We start from the raw sequence: 12,266 nt of genomic DNA, 5'->3' as shown, positions 1-12,266 counted from the left end.
ACCATATGTCCCTCACCTCAAATTTTTTTTAAAGGATACCAGAAGTGACATGTGACAGGATGAGATAGACGTGTATGTACAGTGCCTAGCACACTAATAACTATGCTGTGTTCCTTTTTTTTCTTTCTCTGCCTGAAAGAGTTAAATATCAGGTATGTAAGTGGCTGACTCAGTCCTGACTCAGACAGGAAGTGACTACAGTGTGACCCTTACTGATAAGAAATTACAACTATAAAACACTTTCCTAGTAGAAAATGGCTTTTGAGAGCAAGAAAGATATAAAAAGGGGAATTTCTTATCAGTGAGGGCCACACTGTAGTCACTTCCTGTCTGATTCATGACTGAATCAGCCACTTACATACCTGATATTTAACTCTTTCAGGCAGAGAAAGGAAAAAAAAAAAGGAACACAGCATAGTTATTTGTGTGCTAGCCAGCCACTGTACATACACATGTCAGATGTCACTTTGAGTATCCTTTAACCAGCTGAGCGGTCTGGACGAGCTCAGCTCGTCCAACACCGCCAGCGGCTGCCGCTCAGGCCCTGCTGGGCCGATTTTAACGAAATAAAAAGCAGCACACGCAGCCGGCACTTTGCCAGCCGCGTGTGCTGCCTGATCGCCGCCGCTCTGCGGCGATTCGCCGCGAGCAGCGGCGAAAGAGGGCCCCCCTAGCCGCCTGAGCCCAGCGTAGCCGGAACAAAAAGTTCCGGCCAGCGCTAAGGGCTGGATCGGAGGCGGCTGACGTCAGGACGTCGGCTGACGTCGATGACGTCACTCCGCTCGTCGCTATGGCGACGATATAAGCGAAACAAGGAAGGCCGCTCATTGCGGCCTTCCTTGTTTATTCTGGGCGCCGGAGGCGATCGGAAGATCGCCTCCGGAGCGCCCTCTAGTGGGCTTTCATGCAGCCAACTTTCAGTTGGCTGCATGAAATAGTTTTTTTTTAATTTAAAAAAAACCCTCCCGCAGCCACCCTGGCGATTTAATCAGAACGCCAGGGTGGTTAATAACTTGTAACTGTATTACTGATCAGGGTGCAGTTTATTCCTGATTTAGGGTAGATTAGTTCACTTATCCTTTTAGAGTAAGTATTCCTCCATGCCATAGAGATCATTGATGTGCGCACGGCCTCCCATCCCTTGGTTGCAGTGTAGCTTAGAGAAAATGCCCATGTTAGCTTTGCTGCTGAGAAATGGATAGCTCCAGGTTGGTGTGTCCTCTAGTCTCTCTCCAGGTGCTGGATACACAGCACTGACTTGTTGGGAATGCCACACTCCTGCAGGGTCCGGCTGAGATCCAGAAAGCTCCTCCTAGGCACTTCCATGGACTCCACAATGCAGTCCTCATAAGGCACATCGATCTTCCCGACCGCGGCCAGGACGGTATACAGCGTGTCTGTTGGCCGGAAGTGGCGCTCGAACCTTTGGCCAGTGTGGGTTCTGATGGCCAGGAGAAGCCTGGGCTCCTCAGATGGTTCCTGTGAGTCTGGGGGGGTTGTAGAGTCCATCGTTTTGAAATGCGTATGGCCACTTTCTGGCTGGTCACCACCGGACTGACTTCGGTATAAAGCTTTGGCTGATGGACGTTTACCGGATTCTGTCGCTAGCTTCATGGCGCTGGTTTGCTGAATGAGTTCCTCCTCCATGTGCTGCTCATGTCCTCCAGCCACACCAATGGACGGAAGCACCCTGTAGCGATTGAGGCTGGACGAGGGTGGTCTGTATGGAAGCTGGTGAAGAAGCTCTGGGACTTCATCTGGTCCCATTCTGGGGCCTGACTGGGATCGGGCTGAAGGCGGTCGTGGAGTAAGGGAAGTGGGTGATGTGCTGCACTGATAGGTCTCCACATTGTGAGAGAGACCCTGTGGGGTGGTCCGGGTGCGACCTTTGGCAGACTTTGGTCTTGTCACGTGCATTCTCTGTAAGGGGTCTCTTGTGCCAGGGGGGTTAAGGCCAGTCGGAGCAGATGCCATTTTCGCTCACTGTACCTGGAAAGAGAGATGAGACCAGATGACGTCTCTAGGGCAAGACTGAACCTTCTGCGGCCACATCAAACTACAAATCCCACCATGCCAACCCAACTGCAATCTCAGATCTGCTCACAATCTTATTGTGTTCTCTTATAGAATTACCTCCTTGCATTCACGTACAGTGGTTTGCAAGAGTATTCGGCCCCCTTGAAGTTTTCCACATTTTGTCATATTATTGCCATAAACATGAATCCATTTTATTGGAATTCCTCGTGAAAGACCAATACAAAGTGGTGTACACGTGAGAAGTGGAACGAAAATCATACATGATTCCAAACATTTAAAATAACTGCAAAGTGGGGTGTGCGTAATTATTCAGCCCCGAGTCAGTACTTTGTAGAACCACCTTTGCTGCAATTACAAGTGCCAGTCTTTTAGGGTATGTCTCTACCAGCTTTGCACATCTAGAGACTGAAATCCTTGCCCATTCTTCTTTGCAAAACAGCTCCAGCTTAGTCAGATTAGACAGCGTTTGTGAACAGCAATTTTCAGATCTTGCCACAGATTCTTGATTGGATTTAGATCTGGACTTTGACTGGGCCATACTAACACATGGATATGTTTTGTTTTAAACCATTCCATTGTTGCCCTGGCTTTATGTTTAGGGTCATTGTCCTGCTGGAAGGTGAACCTCTGCCCCAGTCTCAAGTCTTTTGCAGTCTCCAAGAGGTTTTCTTCCAAGGTTGCCCTGTATTTGGCTCCATCCATCTTCCCATCAACTCTGACCAGCTTCCCTGTCCCTGCTGAAGAGAAGCACCCCCAGAGCATGATGCTGCCACCACCATATTTGACAGTGGGGATGGTGTGTTCACAGTGATGTGCAGTGTTAGTTTTCCTCCACACACAGCGTTTTTCATTTTGGCCAAAAAGTTCCATTTTGGTCTCATCTGACCAGAGCACCTTCTTCCACGTTTGCTGTGTCCCCCAAATGGCTTGTGGCAAACTGCAAACGGGACTTCTTATGCTTTTCTGTTAACCATGGCTTTCTTCTTGTCACTCTTCCATAAAGGCCAACTTTGTGCAGTGCAGGACTAATAGTTGTCCTATGGACAGATTCCCCCACCTGAGCTGTAGATCTCTGCAGCTCGTCCAGAGTCACCATGGGCCTCTTGACTGCATTTCTGATCAGCGCTCTCCTTGTTCGGCCTGTGAGTTTAGGTGGACAGCCTTGTCTTGGTAGGTTTACAGTTGTGCCATACTCCTTCCATTTCTGAATGATCGCTTGAACAGTGCTCCGTGGGATGTTCAAGGCTTTGGAAATCTTTTTGTAGCCTAAGCCTGCTTTACATTTCTCAATAACTTTATCCCTGATCTGTCTTGTGTGTTCTTTGGACTTCATGGTGTTGTTGCTCCCAATATTCTCTTAGACAACCTCTGAGGCCGTCACAGAGCAGCTGTATTTGTACTGACATTAGATTACACACAGGTGCACTCTATTTAGTCAGTAGCACTCATCAGGCAATGTCTATAGGCAACTGACTGCACTCAGATCAAAGGGGGTCGAATAATTATGCACACCCCACTTTGCAGTTATTTATTTGTAAAAAAATGTTTGGAATCATGTATGGTTTTCGTTCCACTTCTCATGTGTACACCACTTTGTAATGGTCTTTCATGTGGAATTCCAATAAAATTGATTCATGTTTGTGGCAGTATTATGACAAAATGTGGAAAACTTCAAGGGGGCCGAATACTTTTGCAAACCACTGTATACAAGATTTCTCACATGCCTCACCCCTTTCTCTGCAATCCCTTCCAAAACACATTTGTCACTTTCCAACCTTTGAAATCTTTAGCGCTCCCTCGAAACTTACTGTACTTTGTACGACCAGCATACGATTTAACTTAAGCCGTTCCACCTTCAACCTATAGACAAGTTGTACTCCTTACTAGATAACCTAAAAACACTCCATCTCTAGGTATGCATATGTTTTACAACCCAACTACTTGTCACCCCCCCCCCCCCCCCCCCAATTCCTTAGATTGTAAGCTGGCAAGGGCAGGGCTCTCTCACCCTTTTGTGTCTTGGCATATATTATTTTGTGTATTGGAAGTTGTTATACGATTTGTTCATCATGCTACATCTGTCACTGTAATTACCAATTCTGTATTATATGCCAATGTCTGTATTTTTATGTATCCCATGTTTGTTTCTTACTGTATACAGCACCACGGAATATGCTGGCCCTTTTTAATCGATCATAATGCCTTGCCAACACGAGAGATGTATGGGATGCATCACTTTTTGTTGAAAAATATATATAAATACTTAAAGGGGCACTATGGCGCAAAATTGTAAAATGTAAAATATGTGCAAACATAGACAAATAAGAAGTATGTTTTTTCCAGAGTAAAATGAGCCATAAATGACTTTTCTCCTATGTTCCTGTCACTTACAGTAGGTAGTAGAAATCTGACAGAAGTGACAGGTTTTGAACTAGTCTATCTCTTCATAGGGGAGTCTCAGCAAGGCTTTTATTCTTTATAAAGACATTCTCTAAAAAGCATTTAAACAACTATGCTGGCCAGCTACCCTGCTCGCTACACAGTTTGGCAGTGGGACAGAGCAAATGCCATTTACTAAGTGCTTTTGAAAATAAATAAATCCCTGAGAATCCCCCCATGAAGAGATGAACTAGTCCAAAACCTGTCGCTTGTCAGATTTCTACAACCTACTGTAAGTGACAGCAACATAGGAGAAAAGTCATTTATGGCTCATTTTGCTCTGGAAAATATGTACTTATTTATTGTATTTATAAAGCGCCAACATATTACGCAGCGCTGCTTATTTGTCTATGTTTTCACAAGTTTTACATTTTAAAATTTTTCGCCATTGTGCCCCTTTAATTCCATAACATGATACAATTCATAAAACCATTTAAAACCAATAATCAAGGTCTCCCTCCATTATCAGATTTACCAATAAATAAATGATCACATTGACAGATTCAGGTTAGAACACCCTCCGTGCCAAAACCTAGTTCAATTTGATTATTCAGCTTTAATGAAAGTGACAATAAAGTGCAAAACGTTCTATAAAATGACCAGTAAGTGCAAATGTACAATGTGTCAATGGGAGATTCCTATACAAATTAAAATGAATACAAGGTGCTAAGTGGAATGACACTATTCAATGGAACAGCATATAAGGTTACTAGAAAGTGTGAGGTAGGTGTAAGAAAAGTGCATACGACACTGGATCAGACTAAAGGTGCGTACACACATGCGACTATAGTCGTTTGTAACGATCGTTCCCCGATCTTTACCAACGACGATCGTTACAAAAAACAAACCACCGACTATTAAGGCAAACGACGAACGAGCCAAATCGCTACAAAAGAAAGTTCTGTCTCGGCGGATTTTAACCAACGACGATCGTTTGCAAAAGTAGTACATCGTTGGAAACGGTCGTTCGTACTAGGCTTGACATGCGCATTTCACTATTTCTCCGTGAAACTTCTCATTTTTATGCGCAGGCGCAATGGTTGCTTTATGTGATGTAACGTTCCTTCTAACGATCAGATCCTTACACACCTTTTAAAACTAACTTTAATTAGGTCGTTCTTTCATCAATTAAAAGTTCGTTCGTCGTTCTCAACGAACGATCATTGTCGCATGTGTGTACGTAGCATAACAGCCAGCATTTACAATGCCCAATGCATCAGGAAGGAGGCTGGGGAAAGTCTTTCCAACTGCCCTACATGTATCGTCGTGGGTATTGATGCCCGCTTCATCGGGAGCTGCGTGGTTTGGGCCAACTGTTTTTAGAATTGTATAATGTTACGAAATAAAGTATTTGTATGACTCTTCCTGGTCAGTGAATCAAAAAGTAAAATGACCCGCCCACCAAGTAATTCTTTGCTCAAAGATAAATTGTATTCAAAAAGTGAAGCACAAAAAGTAACAAGCGTATATAGCTGTAATAGCCAATAAACATGATCAACTAGAAACACTGGAATTATATTAAAAAGCATAAAAATTCAACAGGTTCACATAAGCATGGGCTCTTGGACTCAAACTGATGGTTCATTTGTATGCTATTTGCTTACTGCTACTGGGTCTGTTTACTGTATATACTCGCATATAAGCCTAATTTTTCAGCATAAAAAATGTGCTGAAAAGTTACCCCCTCGGCTTATATGTGAGTCGGTTGAGCAAAACAGGTGGTGGAGCAGGTTTTGTTAGAGCAGAGGAGCGTAAGGATCTTGCACTAGTGATCCTGCACTTACCAGCCGGCTCCCTGCTGTAACCGTGCCCCCCATCCCCTGCAACATGGTGTACAGAGTGCGCTGCTCAAGACTACCTGTGTCCCCTGGCTTGTAGAGTGCAGCATGCAAGCAGCGTGTCAATGGTGCAATGATTGAGGATTTTTCCTGTGTGGCAGTCGCTGTGTCTCATATCTATGGCGCCATCTAGTGGCTTCTTGAGACACAGCGGTATGATCCTGGGGCACATCTGGCTATGGGGAGGGGGGCTGACATGTACTGGGGGAACATCTGGCTACTGTGGAGGGGGCCTATACACGGGTCAATCACTTTTTCCTGGTTTCTGAGGGAAAAGTGGGCATCTCGGCTTACACACAGGTCGGCTTATATGCGAGTATATACGGTATGTGCATTGTGACTGATTTATGTACTCAGTGTATACACCAGATTTCATGCTTATGTGAACCTGTTGAATTTTTATGCTTTTTTTAATATAATTCCAGTGTTTCTAGTTGATCATGTTTATTGGCTATTACAGCTATATACGCTTGTTACTTTTTGTGCTTCACTTTTTGAATACAATTTATCTTTGAGCAAAGTATTACTTGGTGGGCGGGTCATTTTACTTTTTGATTTAGCTATTTGGGACTGTTGTCTCATTACGATCCAGCACCCACGTTAGTTTCCTAACATTTATTGCTATATAATGCAGATTTGTGCATTAGGTGTGCAAACCTTTTTTTGATTAAATATTCCTGTTCAGTAAGCCAGCACCTATTCAATAAGGAGATCTTGGGCAAGACTCCCTAACGCTGCTACAGCCTATAGAGCATGCCCTAGTGGCTGCAGCTCTGACCCTTTCACTTCTCCAGGAGAATAGCGCAATATAAATGTTATTTGTCTTGTTTAGCTGATGCTTTCCTGCTATTGAACAGAAAAGTATTTGGCATCTTTCAGCATCGGCTACCTGCGTTATGTCATCGCTTTGCGTTTTGAGCCCCATAGGAGGCACAGACCTGCCAAACCTAGCCGATCCTACTGGATCTACCACAATGGAAAAAGCCGGTACTATCCTTTAACAACTGCTTACATTTTTATGAACAGCTGGTGATCCCTTTATTTTCAATATAACCATTAAATCTAAAAAAAAAAAAAAAAAAAATCCTATTAAAAAGGTGAGATCATGCTGACCGACCATGTACACCCTTCATTGTATCCTGCGCGTTGGGGAGGGGCACAGGTACACGATCAAGCATGCCATAGCTTTAAGCTGCAGTGGGCAGTACAAGGCCACCTATCTGATCAGATTTCGCCTGAGATTTGATTAATATTGAAGGTACAAGGTGGTAACAACATCAATATTTTCACACTGAGTTTCAATCGTGGACACTATATGGAACGTCAGGCACGCACTGCATGGTGTATCCCTGGTTGGCTGTGCTGTTACCCCACAATAGTTCTCTAAAAAAAACATTAGGCTTCATTCAAATAACGCAGAATGGCCATGCGATTGGAATGCGACGCACCTGATCGCACATCATCTGTGCTTCTGAGCGCTGCTGATCCCATTCACTGGCCGAAAAATGCATGCAGCAGTGTGATCACGCATTGCACTGCTGCATGCATTTTTCGGCCAAGCGCAGGGCTGACCCATTCCCTGTAGTAAATGGGATCAGCAGCGCAGCGCACAGAAGGAATGAGAGTGGGCACGCTAATGATGTGAACGAGGCCTTAAAGAGACTCTGTAACAAAATTTTCATCCTTATTTCTTCTATCCTATAAGTTCCTATACCTGTTCTAATGTGCTCTGTCTAACTGCAGCCTTTCCTAGTTGCACAGTGGCTGTATTATCTCTGTTATATGATCTAATCTTCTCTCCTCTGTCAGCTCTGTCGGGCTCAGGCAGTCAGGCTGGAATGTGCTGTGCTGCTTGTGATTGGACAGAAGCTATACACACCCTCTCCAGGCCCCCTGCACACTCTGTATGACTCACACACTGAGCTACTCTCAGCCTATCACTTGCTATGTCTTTTGTTTGTAAACACTGCATAAAAATGGCAATTACAAGCCAGGATTGCAGCAGGAAGTGGCAGAAACAGCACAGAGTGGCATGGTATGGTATGCTTTTTATTGTAAGAATTTTACAGTACAGATTCTCTTTAAAATGTTGGCGTGCTTTGGCATCCTGGACACAGCTTTGTGCTGCTTTATCTTTCATCTTGCAGAATGTGAGGGGCTGCGGAGGAACAGGGATCAGACATGCAGAAATGGCAACTCTGATATTAAGCAAAGGGCATTCATTCAACCTGCTCCTTGAGGTCATATCTGTCCCTGGTCTTTTCTATCCTGGTTCATTTTCTTTCATTTTAACATTTGAAAATAAGAAATATATCAGCTTAAAGAAAACCTGTAATGAAGAAAAGCTCCCCCGGGGGGTACTCACCTCAGGTGGGGGAAGCCTTTGGATCCTATCGAGGATTCCCCCGTCCTCCTGTGTCCCACGGCGGCGGCGAAAAAGCTCCGGGAATGGCGGGATGTAAATATTTACCTTCCCGGCACCAGCACAGGCGCAGTATTGGCTCTCCGCTCGAAAGTAAGCGGAAATAGCCAATCGCTGGCGGGCCACTCTACTGCGCCTGTGTAGTAGAGCAGACCCGACAGAGATCGGCTATTACCGCCTATCTCCGTGCTGAGAGACGCAACAGCGCCCCCGCTGGAGCCAGGGAAGGTAAATATAGCAAGCCTTGTCAGGCTTGTCGACCCAGGATTGCGGGACGCGTCCTAGATCGCGCTCCCGTTGCCGGGCACTCTCTGCGCATGTGTGTGACGTCATGAGTGACGTCACACACATGCGCAGAAAGTGCCCGGCAACGGGAGCGCGATCTAGGACACGCTCCGCCGGGCCAGCGCAGACGTACTACTCCGGGTCATTGCGACCCGGAAGTAGTAAGAGCCACAGTGACACGACAGGTTGGGCAGCCGAACAGTTCGGCTGCAGTTCGGCTAACAGTTCGCCCAACTCTAATCAGCACAGGACCAACAGAGAGCTAATACAGTGGTTGAGGCAGGGCCCCGATGCGGTCGCAACCCCTGCACCCCCTATTGCTACGCCAATGCCTTTACCCCAAATATTTTACTCAGGGCAGTTACTAGGCTAAATTGCACACAGGGCGAGGGTGTAAAAATTGCGCCTCCTTCCCCCACCCCCGTGGACACGCTAACCATTACTCTTTAGGGACAGTCACACAGCCACAGGTCACAAGTAGATTTGCCTACTTACTAGTGACCATCCGCTCATCCAGGAGGAAGCAGGGACCAGGAACACACACAGGTGTAGAGAGCCCAGAAAGCCGACTCCTTCATGCGCGCCGTGCACTGATAGCCTGCAGTACCGCTACAGGACAACAGGTGTCATCACAACATGATGATGATTTGAGGTCAGATGCAGGCAGCCCAGGAGGAGTCAGTAAGGTGATAGCGCTGGTAATCATCTTTCTTCTTCCATTTGGCTACACCGCGCATCACCAGCTCCCTAGCGGTTATGTCCTTTTGCCTGCGCCCCCCTTCTTCTACTTGCCAGACTGCGCCCAGAGCGGTCGCCACTGCCCGCACTGTCCAAGAAACGGCCCTGATTTTACTCCCTCTATCTACCATACCCCATCATGATCACCCCTTCTGCCATTGTAATTGCCCTCACACATCATATGTACCCCACAACTTACTGGCCACTCCCTCCCTCCATAGTACAACCCTTAAAACCTCCCCCCACCCCTCCATATTGATTACCTGTGGCCCTTCAGCTCCCAGTATAATGACCCCAACATATCCTACTTACCACAAAATGCATCATTTCCATATTATGTACCCCACAGAGGCCACTCCCCCATCCATACCTCCCAACTTTTTGAGATGAGAAAGAGGGACACTTAATGCCCATGCCACACCCCTAGTCATGCATATCATAAAGATTTCATAGGAAAAATATGTTGTTTTATAATTCAAACCACACTGGTCCTTTCTATCATTTTCCTTCATATTACCATTTTAAAATTAGTAATATATCAAATTAAAGGATGGGAATAAAGTTTAGAGTCAAACACATTTTTTAGTCGCAAAATATATATATTTACATAGAAAGACGGACAAAGTCCTGAAAGAGGGACAAATGAGTAGGAAAGTTGGTCGGAGGGACACAGGACTCCCATCACACTTCCCCCCCCCCCCCCCATCTGCTCATATCATGACAACATACCTCCCAACTTTTTGGGCCCGTTTCCACTATCGCGAATCTGCATGCGTTTCCTACATGCATTTCCTGCATGCGTTTCCTGCATGCAGATTTGCACAGCCAATACAAGTGGATGGGCCCGTTTCCACTTGTCAGTTTTCCTGAGCGTTTTTCTGTGCAGGATTTTTCTGCACGGCAGAGCCCTCAGACTTCGCCTGCGTGTGGAATGCATGTGAATCGCCGCTAATGTATTTAATAGGGAAATTGCCTGCGGCTTTGGTATGCGAACTTTCATGCGAATTCGCTGGAAATGCACACCGGCACTGCCATGGTTAAATTCGCATACAGCGTCATTCATGCGAATTTTTTATGCAAATTCACACGAAAATTTGCATACACCCGCATGCGAAATTCTTTACCGCGGCGATTCGCACCGCACAAGTGGAAACGGGCCCTTTGAGATGAGAAAGAGGGACACTTAAGCCACGCCCCCGTCAAACCCCTTGTCACGCATACCATAAGATTTCATGAGAAAATGTTGTTTCATAATTCAAACCACACTGGTCCTTTCTATCCTGGTTCATTTTCCTTCATATTAACATTTTAAAATTAGTAATATATCAATTTAAAGGATGGGAATAAAGTTTAGAGTCAAACACATTTTTAGTAGAGAAATATATATATTTACACAGAAAGAGGGACACAGTCCTGAAAGAGGGACAAATGATGAGGAAAGAGGGACAGGGCTCAGAAAGAGGGACAGCTGGGAGCTATGCAAACCTTACAGCCCTCCCCCACCTCCATATTGATCACCTGTGGCCCTTCAGCTCCCAGTATAATGACCCCAACATTCCCTACTTACCCCACAATGCATCATCCCCATATTACGGTATGTACCCCACAGAGGCCATTCCTAATCACATTCCCCCTCCATCTGCTCATGTCATGACAACCCTCCCCACAATGAAACTGCCCCCCAGCCGCCCCTCCGGTATAATTACCCCCAGTCCTGTCACCCCCTCCCGGGAAGCTGCAGTCACCTCTCCACCGGCCGCCATCTGTCTGCCCTGCTTCAGCCAGTAAACAACCATTCGTTACCCGGGCAACCAGCGCGTCACACGCTCCGCGCCGACGTTATGACGTTCACACCCCGGTGCGCGGCCTCCCGGAAGCGTCGCTGCAGCGCAGGCCGCCATGTTGTCGGTGGGAGGGACGCGCTGCGGTAGGAGAAGGAGATGATCACACAGCACTACAGGCTGCGGCTGCCCATGTTTTCCAACACATAACACGTCATCGTGTCTGGCGTTCTTGGTGATCAGATCCTACAAGGCCACGCCTCCCAACCTGTAGAGATAAGAAAGAGGGACACGCCCACGACACACCCTAACCACGCCCCACCACACTCCTAGTCAAATATATCACGCAATAATCTAGAAGTAGAACCTCAGAGGTTCTCTCTATCATCAGTTTTCCTTTATTTTAACATTTGAAAATCAATAACTCACAGTTACATAATTACACAGGGTACAATGGTTAATTTGCGTATATTCAGCAGTGATGCACTGGGAGACATCTCAAGCTCACTCCAACCTGAGTTATCACAAATTCTTTCTGTTTTAAGAAAGCAAACTTTTGTTTTTCTTAACATCTTAGTAAGGGGGCTTTTAGGACCATTGTAGTCTCTTACACACTCCAATGAGTTCTGGGTCACCATGAGCTTGCTGGTTAGTCTGTGCCTCTTGGTGTTACAAGCCCTTACCTCTCAGTGCTACAAGCCCTACTGCATAGAGCCAAATTAATCC

The 12,266-nt window shown here is 45.9% G+C and overlaps 1 protein-coding gene across 2 annotated transcripts; it reads right to left on the bottom strand.

The window, feature by feature from the left end:
* Nucleotides 1–1,024: 1,024 nt before the first annotated feature.
* On the bottom strand, nucleotides 1,025–11,592 carry UBXN10 (UBX domain protein 10). 2 transcript variants are annotated; one of them, XM_068243213.1, is made up of 2 exons: nucleotides 11,505–11,592; nucleotides 1,025–1,989 (listed from the first exon to the last, which is right to left on the bottom strand). In XM_068243213.1, the coding sequence occupies exon 2, from the start codon at nucleotides 1,972–1,974 to the stop codon at nucleotides 1,222–1,224; it is 753 nt and encodes a 250-aa protein (XP_068099314.1). In that variant the 5' UTR covers nucleotides 1,975–1,989; nucleotides 11,505–11,592; the 3' UTR covers nucleotides 1,025–1,221. The 2 variants fall into 2 exon arrangements, with proteins under 2 accessions (XP_068099314.1, XP_068099313.1); XM_068243212.1 differs by having other exon boundaries at nucleotides 11,466–11,572.
* Between the last annotated feature and the right edge of the window lie 674 nt (nucleotides 11,593–12,266).

Source organism: Hyperolius riggenbachi, chromosome 6 (genome assembly GCF_040937935.1).
Source record: "Hyperolius riggenbachi isolate aHypRig1 chromosome 6, aHypRig1.pri, whole genome shotgun sequence".
Classification (NCBI taxonomy): domain Eukaryota; kingdom Metazoa; phylum Chordata; class Amphibia; order Anura; family Hyperoliidae; genus Hyperolius; species Hyperolius riggenbachi.
This window is presented reverse-complemented; position numbering and strand designations above follow the sequence as displayed.